Genomic DNA, 12,542 nt, shown 5'->3' with positions numbered 1-12,542 from the left:
TGGAGGGTGGGACAACTCAGTAACCTCAGTAACGATTTCACGCAGAATATATGGATAGTTCTGTGTAAGAAGAGAGACTGAGCTGTTGTAGCTTCTTGTTTTTCAGATTTTCCTTGCAGTGGCAAATTTTGAAGCAAATGAAAGGGGTCAAGAGTTTTCTGTGATTTACAAGTGGAACTACAGAAAGGAGAAATTCACTGTGTACCAGAGGATCAACACATACAGTGCTCGAGACTGGGAGGCATTCGTCATTGATGGAGAGGCCTTCCTCGCAGTGGCTAATCATAGAAAAGGTCTCTGGTTGCCAATGTACAGTGACACCAATTGGCATGTGCAAAATCCCTTCCCTTTGCCATTGGACAGCCAGAACCACCTGGCTTGCACCTGCTTTCCTTACATATGTTCTGTTCCTCTTAACAGCTGTGTGGCATGCATCAAGTCAACAGGTGTCATTTTTGGCATGGAAATGCCGTGATGAGCTCCCCTTAATTAATTTAATCTTTCTATCTATCTATTTATCTAGTCTATGCCCTGCTTGCAAAACACAGAGGGCAAGTATCTTAGATGACTTTCAAAGGGGATTAAATGAATGTGTATAGGGATAGGTCTGCCAGTCTCCACTAAACCACTGTTGCTCGAGGGAGAGCTACTGCATGGAGGCATCTGGTTGGCCACTGTGGAAAGCAGGATATTGGATTAGGTGCATCCTTGGTCTCATCCATCTAGGTTTGTGTTCTTAGGAGACTCTTCCACCAGAAGTGACTCTTCAGCCAAGAGAGATACTGCAAGGGATCAATGAAGCTGCTGTCACTGTAGCTATTGCGATCAGCAGTCCAACTGACTGCAGCCTTCCCTTGTAGGGTCTATAACAGGGAAATAACGAATTGCACTCCTCTTTCGCCCCCACCTGCCAGGGTTCAGATGCTGCTCAGCAATTCACTTCCAAGAGCTCTGTGTCCTCTTTAAATTAATAATTTGTATTGGCTAAAACCATTTTTAAACCGTGGGTGTCTGCTTCATTTTCCACCAGCTTTTTCATATTTGCATCTGTACTGTGTTTAGTATGTGGTTATACATATTTAGACCCCAGCAACAAACGGATGCTTTCTTTGTGTCTCAGGGCCTATGCAGTGTTAAGAGAGACATTTTAAAAACCTGGATTTATGAAAGCAACCCTGGGGGTCCTCAATCCAGAGTGAGATTGCAACATGGCAGGATGTCGTTGTCGTCATTTATTTATTTTTAACCATTTGCCCCTATGTTGTTTTCCTGCTGAAAATCATCCCCTGGTGGTTTTTGTCCCCCCTGCCTAAAATTGCACAGTAACGAATAGCAACTTTGTGAGGTATTTTGAGCTGGGAAATGGGTCCCCTGCTAGAGTGTTTGTCCTCAGCCCAGCCCCTGAGGAAAAACAACTGATTCTTAGTTTCCCACAAACAGTATGCCAAACCTTGGTTGAAAACATGGCTGGTAGTTTAGATTTCAGGCATCTAGGTTAAAATTCTGCAACATTCCTCCAAACCATCAGAATGGTTTGTCACTTGGTATGGTTTGCACTTCACAAACTATGAGCCAAAAAGCCAAAGCCTGAACATAGCTAAAACCACAGGCTTGGGTTTTTTCAACGAATCAAGGCAACTAGAGCTTCATTTAGCTCAGTGCAGCAGCAGAACAATTGGGAAGGAGCACAGAAACCAAAACCACCTCTCTCAGAGGCTGCGCACTCACATGATTTCCCTGGGCTTAGCATGGCTTGCAAGCCTGGCCTCCCAACTAAAGTGGAACCTCCTGGAAGCTTTTGGGGATCCAAAATCATTTGGAGTGCCCATGAAATGGCCATATGCTGCCACCCAGTGGAGTCTGTTAACATAGTCCATTGAAAGAACTGTTTTACTAGAATGTGTTGTGTGGGAAGAAAAATTAACATGTATGGTAGTTTCAGCCTTAGTATGAAGTAAACAGGGACAATATGGAAGTAAATGCTATTAAATCAGTCCTATTTGTACTGGGCCCCTCAATTGCTTTTGCAAAAAGAAAAAGGGTGGTAGTGGTTATGATTAAAATCTAAAGCTTAGCTGATCAAATTCTTTATTTCTCATTCATGTAATGCCTTACTCTCTTCCAAGTCCAGCCTTGCCACTAGGCAGGCCTCAGGCAGCTTATTTGGGGTGTCATTACTATATTTTTTATTATGGAGGAGGGAGAAGCTCACATTTAATTTTAATTAATTTTTATAAAGAAATGTTTTTAGAATGTTGGATTATTTGATTGTTTGATTATTTGATTGTTGTTAGCCGCCCTGAGCCCGGCTTCGGCTGGGGAGGGCGGGATATAAATAAAATTTATTATTATTATTATTATTATTATCAGAGGGGATGTGGAGCATATGACCCCCAGCCCCATGTAGGCTTATTTATGGGATGCTATACATTCCATCCCATGCAAAAATGCCATTGTCTTTTGAAATCTTTTCAGGGGAATTGAATTATTAGCTCCCTTTTTGGTTCTTTATCTGGTCAAAAACTAGACAGTCATTTCCTTCAGCTTGTCAACAACAACCCTCTCACATGACTCTCCTTTTCAGATAAAAACCTTGAGGTCAGTCCTTCACGTCTGACATTTTTTTCTTCCTTAGGGAATAACCACAATATAGACAGTGTCATATACAGGTGGAATGCCAGGACAGGCCTTTTTGAAACCAACCAGACCATTCCTACCTCGGGAGCCTACGACTGGGAATTTTTCAGCATTGGGCCTTATTCCTTCCTCGTGGTGGCCAACACATTTAATGGAACATCCACCACAATCAACTCTCACATCTACATTTGGCTCAGTGGAGCCTTCCAGCTCTTCCAGTCAATATTGGTAAGATATTGAGTAGGGAAAACCAATATAATTCTTTGATTGCTTGGGCAATGTATTTTGCTCTGAACACCTCAGTGGATATACCCTATATAGGCAAAGGGAGGGTGGGTGTGCTGGTTTTTATACATAGTTCTGTATGCATGAAGCTGCATTGAATGCTGCCACTGCCACCAAAATGGCATAGCCAAAGATTTCCCTTCCATTCATATATGTCACTACTGAAGTCCGTTGCACACAGGTAATGAAAACCATAATGCAGATGTGACTGCAGATTAGGGGGATATAAGTATAGATGTGCATTGTGCAATCTATTGACTGTAGCCCCATCATAGTACAGGTTGTCTTGAGTCACCATATACCAACTTTTGTGTTATTTGTTTTAATGGGACTGCAAAATAAAAGTGTAGGTTCACCCTTCCTTGATTTATTTTTCCCTTAGTGCTGATCAGCAGCATCACTGAGTATGCTAACTGGTGATATAAAGTTATACAGCTGTTGTTGTTTTTTAAGTTCTGTTGGAATCTGTAACATTAGAGATCAGGTTCATTGGGGAACGGGTAAATGGCAAATAAAATCATGCTTGAATTCAGCTCCCCTCCCCCTCCCCCGCAACCTGATGCCCTCCAGATGTTTTGGACTGTAACTACCATAATGGCTGGAGCTGATAGGAATTGAAGTCTCCAACATTGAAAAGTTGGCATTTTTTACTTCTTCGAATGTAATGGGTTTTTCTCTGTCCCACCCTGAGCTTAGCTAGCCATCTGCTGGGACTTATGAGCCACTCCAGTCAGCAGCTGTTGCCTGAATGAGTTCGCTAAAGTGTTTGAAGGCAAAAAAGGGCAGGTTGTCTAAAGCAGCCAATAAAGTAGCGAGACAGGGCATGCTGCCCATCCTGATGTCAGGGTGAGCTCACCCTCTGGCCACTTCAGTTCAAATGAAGGGAGTTGCTGCTTCCCTGTTCCCCACCTGCTGCCCGGGGTCTCAGGAGTCACATGGCTCTCCTGCTCCCTTTGGGCCTCCATGCTTCGCCATGCGCAATTCCTTCCCACAAGTCCCCCTGCTCCTGTGTTACTACTGAGGCACATCTCAGTCACCGTGGCAACCAGGCCAGCTTCCCAGCTGGAGATGGCAGCTGTGGTGGAGAGCATTCCGGTTGCCATGGCGATGTCACAGCTGTTCTTGGTCTTGCCATTCTGCAGTGCTCATCCCGCTGGCCCAGAGAGAGACACTTTTGGCCTCACCTTCCTCTTCCCATGAGGCAATTGAGGTCACCACTGATGAGCCTCACAAAAATGGCGGCGCTTGGGCCAGAGGCTCAGGGAAGTGGGGAGCAGCAAGATACAGGAGGGGCTGGTACAGTTCCTTGCCTGGAGCTCCAAAAATCTGGAGCTGGCCCTTGTTTTCCTTCATGGAATAATGCTTTAGGAATGATTCCTTATGATGGAAAGCTATTGGAAAATGCTTCACTGGGATAAAAAATGCACATGGATTTTTCTGGCAAGCAAGCTGCCTATGGGACTCTTAAATCTGCATCCATACAGCAGTTTGTTCCATTTCCCCATTACCCTAATTGTTAATTTCTGCATTATATTTGAACTTCCACACAATGAAAAAACCACTTCCAGGAATATAGAGCAAGTTCATAGATTGTTTCCATGTTGTTTGCAAGCAGGTCCCCCCCCCCCCCCGGAAGCAAATTACATGGAGATGGGTGCTATACTTGCACTGTAGATTTCCAGAAGGGCTTGCTTTTAATGCCACGTGAAAGCTCAAATTAACAGTTAGGGAAATGGAATAAACTGCTGTGTGAATGCAGTCAAGTTCCAGTCTCAAGGAACTTTGAAGAACCTACATGGATTTTCAGCTTTGGCACAATATTTTCTGGCTACGTTCCTTCATAAATACCTAGAAAACTGCTCTATACTGAGCCAGACCTTTGGTCCATTTAGCTCAATGCTTTTAGCAGCAGCATTCCAGGATTTCAGAGAGGAAGTTTTTCCCATTCTTACCTGAATCTGCCAGGGGTTGAGCCAGACACTTTCTTCAGGCAGAGCAAATGCTCTACCACTGAGCTACAGCCTACTAAAGACCATTGCCTCATTGAGACCACCCATAGATCAGTGTAGCTGTTCAGCAAAGGCAACTCTATTTCGTGTGAGCTATGTTAGAAAATGGGTGGGTTTGCATGCATCATTTAACACAGCTCTGGAAATTGTGCTACTAGTTGAGAGCAGAGGACTGAGATACATTTGTCCCTAGTAGGGCTGCTACTAAGATAATGTCCCAGTGCAAGGGAATGTCATGCATGAAATAAGAGAGCAGGAAGAAGCATTGCCAGACATTCTGCTAGTAATATTTCCAATGGAACCCAGCTGTGCAGGAAGTAGAATGGAATGTGGTTTTGCATTCTTCATAATTGTGAGCACCAGGGGGTTTCCGAGTAAAAACCAAGTGAGTGAACAGGCTGACACATCTGGGCAGCTTTCTAAAATTGGGACCCACACCAGACCTTCCTTCTTATTGCTAACTAGCTGCTAGGTCTGCTTCTGCAAGAGTTACGTGGCTACTCAAACCCTCTTGTACACCAGGCTGCAGGGGAGAAACGAAATGGTTTTTGAATGAGAGTGGCAGGGGAGGAGGGTAGCCCATCTTAATTTTGGTAGAATTTTCCTTTTTAAAAGGCTATATGAGCACTAATATGGAAAAGAAGAAAAGCATTCCCCTTTAAAAAAAAAAACCCCAAAAATGAAAAAACAAGCAAAAAATGCTTCCAAAATGGCTTGGGCATTTGGTGGATGGATTGGCGGTTGGAGTTTTCTTTTATTTTCATGAGCAGAGGTCACAGGAACTGGGCAATGAGTGCCTGTGGCAGTATTGCAATCACCTTACACCAGGGATGAGTAGCCTTTGGCTCTTCATAGCTTCATGGCTGGGGCTGGTACAGTGGCGTAGCGTGGGGGGTGCAGGGGGGGCCGGCCGCACCGGGCGCAACATCGGGGGGGGAGGGGCGCTCGCACTCGCAGCTCTCTGCCCCTACCTGGCTCACTCACTCTCTCTCACTGCAGTGCTGGCTGTGCGAATCCGATCCGAGCCGCCGGGTCACTGCCCACTGTGGAGGGGAGGGTGCCAGGCGTGCGGTGCGGAGAGAGAGCGAGGGACTATCTGGGGGAGGGACAGTGCAGCAGGGGGGGGGGCGCAAATTACTTGCCTTGCCCCGGGTTAGGGGGCGCAAATTACTTGCCTTGCCCCGGGTGCTGACAACCCACGCTATGCCACTGGGCTGACAGGAGTCCAGTTGGAGTCCAGTTGGAAAGCAGCAAGTTCCCCATCCCAGGCTTACACACACTACCCTCAGCCTTTATTAAGAGAGAGAAGAATCAGGTATGCAAGCAATTGTGGTTTGTCATTCAGTTACTGGCAAAATCAGTGTTCAAAGTCCAGCCTGAAAGGATGATGTCTGCACTGCTTGCCCCTAAAAGAAGAAGAAGAAGAGTTTGGATTTGATATCCCGCCTTTCACTCCCTTTAAGGAGTCTCAAAGCGGCTAACATTCTCCTTTCCCTTCCTCCCCCACAACAAACACTCTGTGAGGTGAGTGGGGCTGAGAGACTTCAGAGAAGTGTGACTGGCCCAAGGTCACCCAGCAGCTGCATGTGGAGGAGCGGAGACACGAACCCGGTTCCCCAGATTACAAGACTACTGCTCTCAACCACTACACCACACTGGCTCTCTAAAAGGTTATGACAGTGGTGATAATAAAATTCTTACTGTATATAGAAGCCCTTAATGCAGGAATGGGGAACCTTTTTCAGCCTAAGGGCTACATTCACTCACGGGTCAGCTTTTGGGGGCCACATACCAGTGGTGGGTGTGGCCACAGGCAAAAAGTAGGTGGGACAACAGTGTGGTTCTTGCCTTTGTGCAGTAGGCTACATTCAATCCATGTACATGAGATGTTCTACATACATCTCTCCATCCAGACACAATTCAAGGACATATTCTAGCAAGGCAAAAACTCTCAAGGATGGGATGGAGCAAGGCCAGAGTGGGGCATGGCCTGGGGAGGATGAACAGCCTAGATAGCACCTTGAGGCCTAGACAGAGTGGCCTACAGGGCTGAATTTGGCCCCCAAGCCTGAGGTTCCCCACCCCTGCTTTAATGGCAACTGGTGTGCATATGCTGAATGGCTCCCCGGAGGGGAACTTGAGGTCTGGATTATTCTCCTCCATGTATTGTGTTGGATGCATTCTTCTGCAGTTGCTGCTCATTTTCTGCAAAGCTTTTCTTCACGCCTTCTCTTTTGGTCTAGACTTTTGGTGCTGCTGATTGGGAAGTCTTCCAGATCCAAGACAGGGTCTTCCTCGCTCTGGCGAACAGCTATGACAGTACAATTGTTGCCCCAAACAACAGCTTTGCCATCAATTCTTCCATCTACGAGCTTAACATCACTGCACAAATGTTTGTCAAGTTCCAAGACATTCTTACCTACAGGTGCCTCCTTTATGTATTACTGAAAACACCAGCTTTGTGTCAATTTGATAATAGAATGTGTTTCGGTCTGCCAGAATGTTTTGATTCTTTTTTTAAAAAAATTGTAAGACTGCAGTCCAAAATGTGTTCTTAAATTGATCTAGGTGGTCAAAATGTATAATAGAAAGATGAAAACGCTCACTTCTCTTAAAATAGTCTGATTTGGGGAAATGATTTAAAAAATGTATTCTAAATAGTAAATGGAAAGAGGATGTTTTCCCAAGCAGTTATCCCGTTGTTGTAATCTCTTCTTGTTTGGTTGGTTTCTGCTGCAGTGCTGTGGATTGGGAGTTCTTTTCAGTTGGAGAAGATAACTTTTTGGTGGTAGCAAATTCATTTGATGGTGTGACCTTTGCTGTAAACAGCATTATTTATAGGTAAGTAGGTGCACAACCCCCTCAGTGTCATAGCTTGAGTCATACTTGATTATTTTCATAGTGAATGAAAGCGGAACTAGTAAAAGCACTAGTAAAAAAGGTAGGTAAAGGACTCCTGTACGGTTAAGTCCAGTCAAAGGCGACTATGGAGTTGCAGCGCTCATCTTGCTTTCAGGCCGAGGGAGCCGGTGTTTGTCCACAGACAGTTTTCCAGGTCATGTGGCCAGCATGACTAAACTACTACTGGCGCACAGAGGACCTTGACAAGTGCCAGAGCACACGGAAAGGCCATTTACCTTCCTGCCGCAGCGGTACCTATTTATCTACTTGCACTGGTATGCTTTTGAACTGCTAGGTTGGCAGGAGCTGGGGCAGAGCAATGGGCGCTTACCATTGTTTTTTGTAATTAAACCTTGTTTAAGTTATTTTTGAGTCCCTTTTTAATGCATGGTCTCCCCAGCAAGCTCTCTGCAGCGCTACTACACTGCAAATAGCCAACAAAAACTGTCAAGCAATAGCAGCCATCCAGTATTGGATTGAGGGACGCGGGTGGCGCTGTGTGTAAAATCTCAGTGCCTAGGGCTTGCCGATTGCATGGTCGGCGGTTCAAATCCCCGCGGTGGGGTGAGCTCCCGTCTTTCGGTCCCAGCTCCTGCCCACCTAGCAGTTCGAAAGCACCCCTAAGTGCAAGTAGATAAATAGGGACCGCTTACTAGCGGGAAGGTAAACGGCGTTTCCGTGTGCTGTGCTGGCTCGCCAGATGCAGCTTGTCACGCTGGCCACGTGACCCGGAAGTGTCTGCGGACAGCGCTGGCCCCCAGCCTCTTAAGTGAGATGGGCGCACAACCCTAGAGTCGGACACGACTGGCCCGTACGGGCAGGGGTACCCTTACCTTACCTTAGTATTGGATTCTGGACTTGATTGTGCAGTCCTGGAGAGGAGGGATATACAGTCAGGAGTGGGTGTGCACAGAGGGTGCTGCACATGCAATTCATTCCCTAATACAACTGTTAGGACTGTTTTTCTTCCCTTCTGCCCCTTCCCCTTCCTCTCAGGAACCGGCAGTGAATCATGGTGCAGGAAAGTCAAAAGGCAATGCAGCCCCACCTGTGTAGCCCTGCTGGCTACCACGGCTCAGTCTATTACCCCCAATTTGTACCCACAGTACATTTCCCTTCCTAAGTCAATAGCACTACCATGTGAGTCTCTGAAAGCCACATAACTTTGTACAATAGGCTACATGCAGAAGTCACCTCTGAAAGCCAGAGGTGAGGAGCTTTAGGCTTAGGGGCCAAAAATGGCCCTCTGGGCCTCTTTGCTTAACTCTTGGGGCCAGCTCACCCCTTCATCCCAGCCTATGCCTCCTCTCACGAAGCCACACCAGCTCACTGACTGTGCTCCACACACTTCTCAAGTGCTTTTTCCTGGCCAGGACGTGTCATTGAATTGTGGCAATACCTCTTGCTTACCTGAATGGTGGCTGGGGAGATGTGCTTTCTTTGTAAATCTACATATGACCCACTGTACGAAGGAAGAGACACACATCTGCTAGACCACTCGCATGCGTCCCCCAGAAGGGACTGTGGCCCCTGGGCGGAAAATTGTTTCCCACACTTGCTTTCAAGTGCTGCCTTGCGGCACAATGCCAGTGGCCCCTTCAAGTATGATACAGTTATACTGGGTGTTAGGAGCGTGTCCGCTATCTATAAGGTAGGCTCTTTGAACTGGTGTTAAAGGAGCACATTTCCTCACAACCTCTTTCTGAATGGGAAAGCTGTTTGAAGGCAGTGGGGTAAAACAGGTCCTGTGAGGTTGGTGATCATGAGCCATTGAGTAACTCTTTTCTCTCTCTACTGTAGATGGCAAGGATATGAAGGCTTTGTAGCTGTTCACCATCTTCCAACGTTTGGCTGTAGGGACTGGGAAGCTTTCACCACTGCAGCTGGCTCTTACCTCATGTATTCAAGTGCAAAAGAACCACTATCCAGGGTGCTGAAGCTGAAAACCTTTTGATCTGGACAGGGGTGCTTTGATTTGCTGCAAACAAATGGGCAAGTCCGGACTTGTGAGGAACTACTTTGGCTACTCAGGGATCAGGAATGCTGTACCGAAGAGTCACTGCCATGAATGCCAGAGATGCCCAGGTTGCCTCTCTGGATTAGGCTGAGTATGAGGCTGCTCAAGATTAGATTTCTAACCTGTTTTCCAATACCTGGAATGAGCTGGGAATATACATAACTTGGAGCTGGCCAGTGATATTAGTGAGTACAGTAACCTTGATTTCTCTCTCTCTCAGACATACCACACTATCCATGCAAGACAAACACATGCCCACTTCCGAACACCTTCCAGACCTAAGGAGCTGCTAATATAATCCACAATCCTGTGGGCAACAGAAACTAGAAGATGCCTTCAGCACATTATGGGCTACTGACCCCCAGTTTAGCAATATGGAACAAATATAAGCATTTTGATTCACTCCTTCCAGATTTCAGATGAATGCTTCCACTGCCATGTCACTTTATGGGAAGAGCTTCAGTGTGTGCACCATTTTGGCATATTCCAACCCACTGTGAGCCCCTGTGGATATTGCTGGATCCCTGAGAAAGATCCCAGAAGAACGGAAAGAAGATTCCTTAGGATATGGATACGCTGTCTGTAGCTTGAGAGCTTTGTGCTACAGCAAAGACCCAGCTGTTGTTTTTTCAAAGCTATTAAACCAGTTCAGGCAATTATTTATGGCTCTGGATTTTAGGAGTTCAAGGGGAAATATCTGGGCCTTGCTGAGAAAATCTGAAGCCCAATTACTCCCTTAATACAAAGTACTGCATTCACACCAGAGAAGATGCACAACCCATATTGGCTTGGGACGTTGTCATGCCAACAGTTGCACAGACCAGTGGGCTATGGTGAAAGCCCTGGCCTTAAAAAGTGATCTGTACATTAGTCTTCCACATTTTCAGCATAACTACAAGGAACGGAAAGTCAGATGTATTCTTGTTATGTTTAGGCTTCATGAACAGCTGTTGTGGATTTCACAAAATGGTGCTTATTGACATTTGGAAAGCCATTAGTACCTTGTCATGTGGATCTGTGGCACTTCTCTAGTAAGCTCTACCCCATTTTCATTGGTGCTTTCTCAGTCTTTGCTTACATGTTAGCCTGTGAATAATCCCCCAAAATATAACTAATTCTTGTTACTGCAAAGGATTTCAAATCATTCTCTATAAATGATATGTTTATATTGTATGAATTGCTACTATTGACAATAGCAGTTCTTATAGGGAGGTGGAATTATTATTTATTATCCAAAGAATATTTGCAATTTTGAAAGTAGCACCCAATAAAATTGACAGAGTGACTTTGATAACCTCAGGGGTTCTGCTTCAGGGGTTATTTTTTGTTAGCACTGTAGACAAACACCCATCTTAGCTGAAATAAGTGAACAAATGCAGTTCCAGTTGCCATAACTCTCTAGGTCCACATTACCTGGCGACCAGACTTACCTAAGTTAGGTTCAGCTTTGTTTGCAAAAACACACTGAAGCAACGAAACATAAAAGATGACGGCTGATTTTTACTACTACTTTGCATAATGCACGATTAATTTATGGGATTCACTGCCTCAGATTGTGGCTTTGGCCACTAGCATAGGTAAGTCTCAAAGGGGATTAGAGAGGAGAACATTTTACAGGGTCTGGAATGTGCTTATAATGCAGCCTACAAGGTGCAGGAATGAGTGAAGGAATCCCATTCCCAAGCATCCTATGCAATCACAACTCCTAGTGAGACATTCTCGACCACTTATGTCAATGTGACATCACTCTCCTGTGCAAAGGTCCCCCTCCCCTCCATCACTTTCACCATCTATATATTCCCTTCTACTACATATTGCTTGCTTCTTGGAATTAATGCAGTTTTTAATTTGTTCATCCTAAATAAGAATATACCGGTGTGTGTGTGTGTGTGTGTGTGTGTGTGTGTGTGTGTGTGTGTGTTGATCTATGATTTTATAGATAGGTTTAACTAATCTGGTATGTTCAACCCAGGCTAAAACTAAAAAATAAAATGGTTGTGTTCCTTACCAAGCCCAGGAGGGGGCAATGAAGGAGAATGTTCCAAAGGATGCTGTTAACAGTATGAAGGGGACTAAGCCAGTTAGAGGTGGTTTTAGTAATAGCATTTCTAGGTAGGTCTTTTGGGCAATATAACCCTCATGTAGGAAATATGTGGTGTGTGTGAAGCAGTCTGAGGAAATGTTTGCCCTGCTCCTCCCATACCAGGCACAACAAACAGCAGCAAGCGTGACTTTACCGTACTAGTAAGCATACACTTAACCAGCAACAATGTAAGACCACCGGTATTTTATCTGTCTAAAACAGGGAGCCTACATGCTGCCCTCCAGATGTTGCTATGTTCCAGCTTCCCTAACCCTCAGCCGTCATGGCCAGGGATGATGGCAGCTGTAGTCCAACACATCTGGATGGCACACCACTGGCTACTCTGGACATACACCAATATTCCAGCTGGGAGTGGCTGTCCAGGGTCTCGTGGAAGTTTTTCTCACCATCAGCTGTTACCTGATTATTTTAACTGGAGGTGGCAGAGATTTAATCTTGGACCTTCTGCATTCAGAGCAGGGGCTGTTATCAGTGAGTTGTGATCTCTGAAGTCAACCAGAAAGCTGCTCCTGGTTCTCTGACCTAGATGATGTCACCTGTTTGTTACTTTCATATTCTGACAGTTCCTTTGAGGTGAGGGAATCTTAAG

General features: G+C 45.5%; 1 protein-coding gene and 1 long non-coding RNA gene across 3 annotated transcripts in view; one reads left to right on the top strand and one right to left on the bottom strand.

The window, feature by feature from the left end:
* Positions 1–11,148, top strand: part of TSPEAR (thrombospondin type laminin G domain and EAR repeats) — a 35,564-nt gene extending 24,416 nt beyond the window's left edge. For both annotated transcript variants that reach the window (XM_083443275.1, XM_083443276.1), the window contains 5 exons: positions 107–293; positions 2,636–2,865; positions 7,175–7,356; positions 7,671–7,772; positions 9,633–11,148. In XM_083443275.1, the coding sequence (XP_083299401.1) occupies positions 107–293; positions 2,636–2,865; positions 7,175–7,356; positions 7,671–7,772; positions 9,633–9,786 (855 nt within the window). In that variant the 3' untranslated portion in view covers positions 9,787–11,148. The remainder of the gene's footprint in view (positions 1–106; positions 294–2,635; positions 2,866–7,174; positions 7,357–7,670; positions 7,773–9,632) is intronic.
* Positions 3,274–7,266, bottom strand: LOC310678905. Its single transcript, XR_014512020.1, has 2 exons — positions 7,156–7,266; positions 3,274–4,166 (listed from the first exon to the last, which is right to left on the bottom strand). It is a non-coding gene; the product is annotated as an uncharacterized lncRNA (long non-coding RNA).
* Positions 11,149–12,542: the final 1,394 nt, after the last annotated feature.

Source organism: Podarcis tiliguerta, assembly GCF_965153285.1.
Source record: "Podarcis tiliguerta genome assembly, chromosome: 5".
Taxonomy (NCBI): Eukaryota; Metazoa; Chordata; class Lepidosauria; order Squamata; family Lacertidae; genus Podarcis; species Podarcis tiliguerta.
Note: the sequence above shows the minus strand (reverse complement) of the source record. Positions and strands in the feature narration are given on the sequence as shown.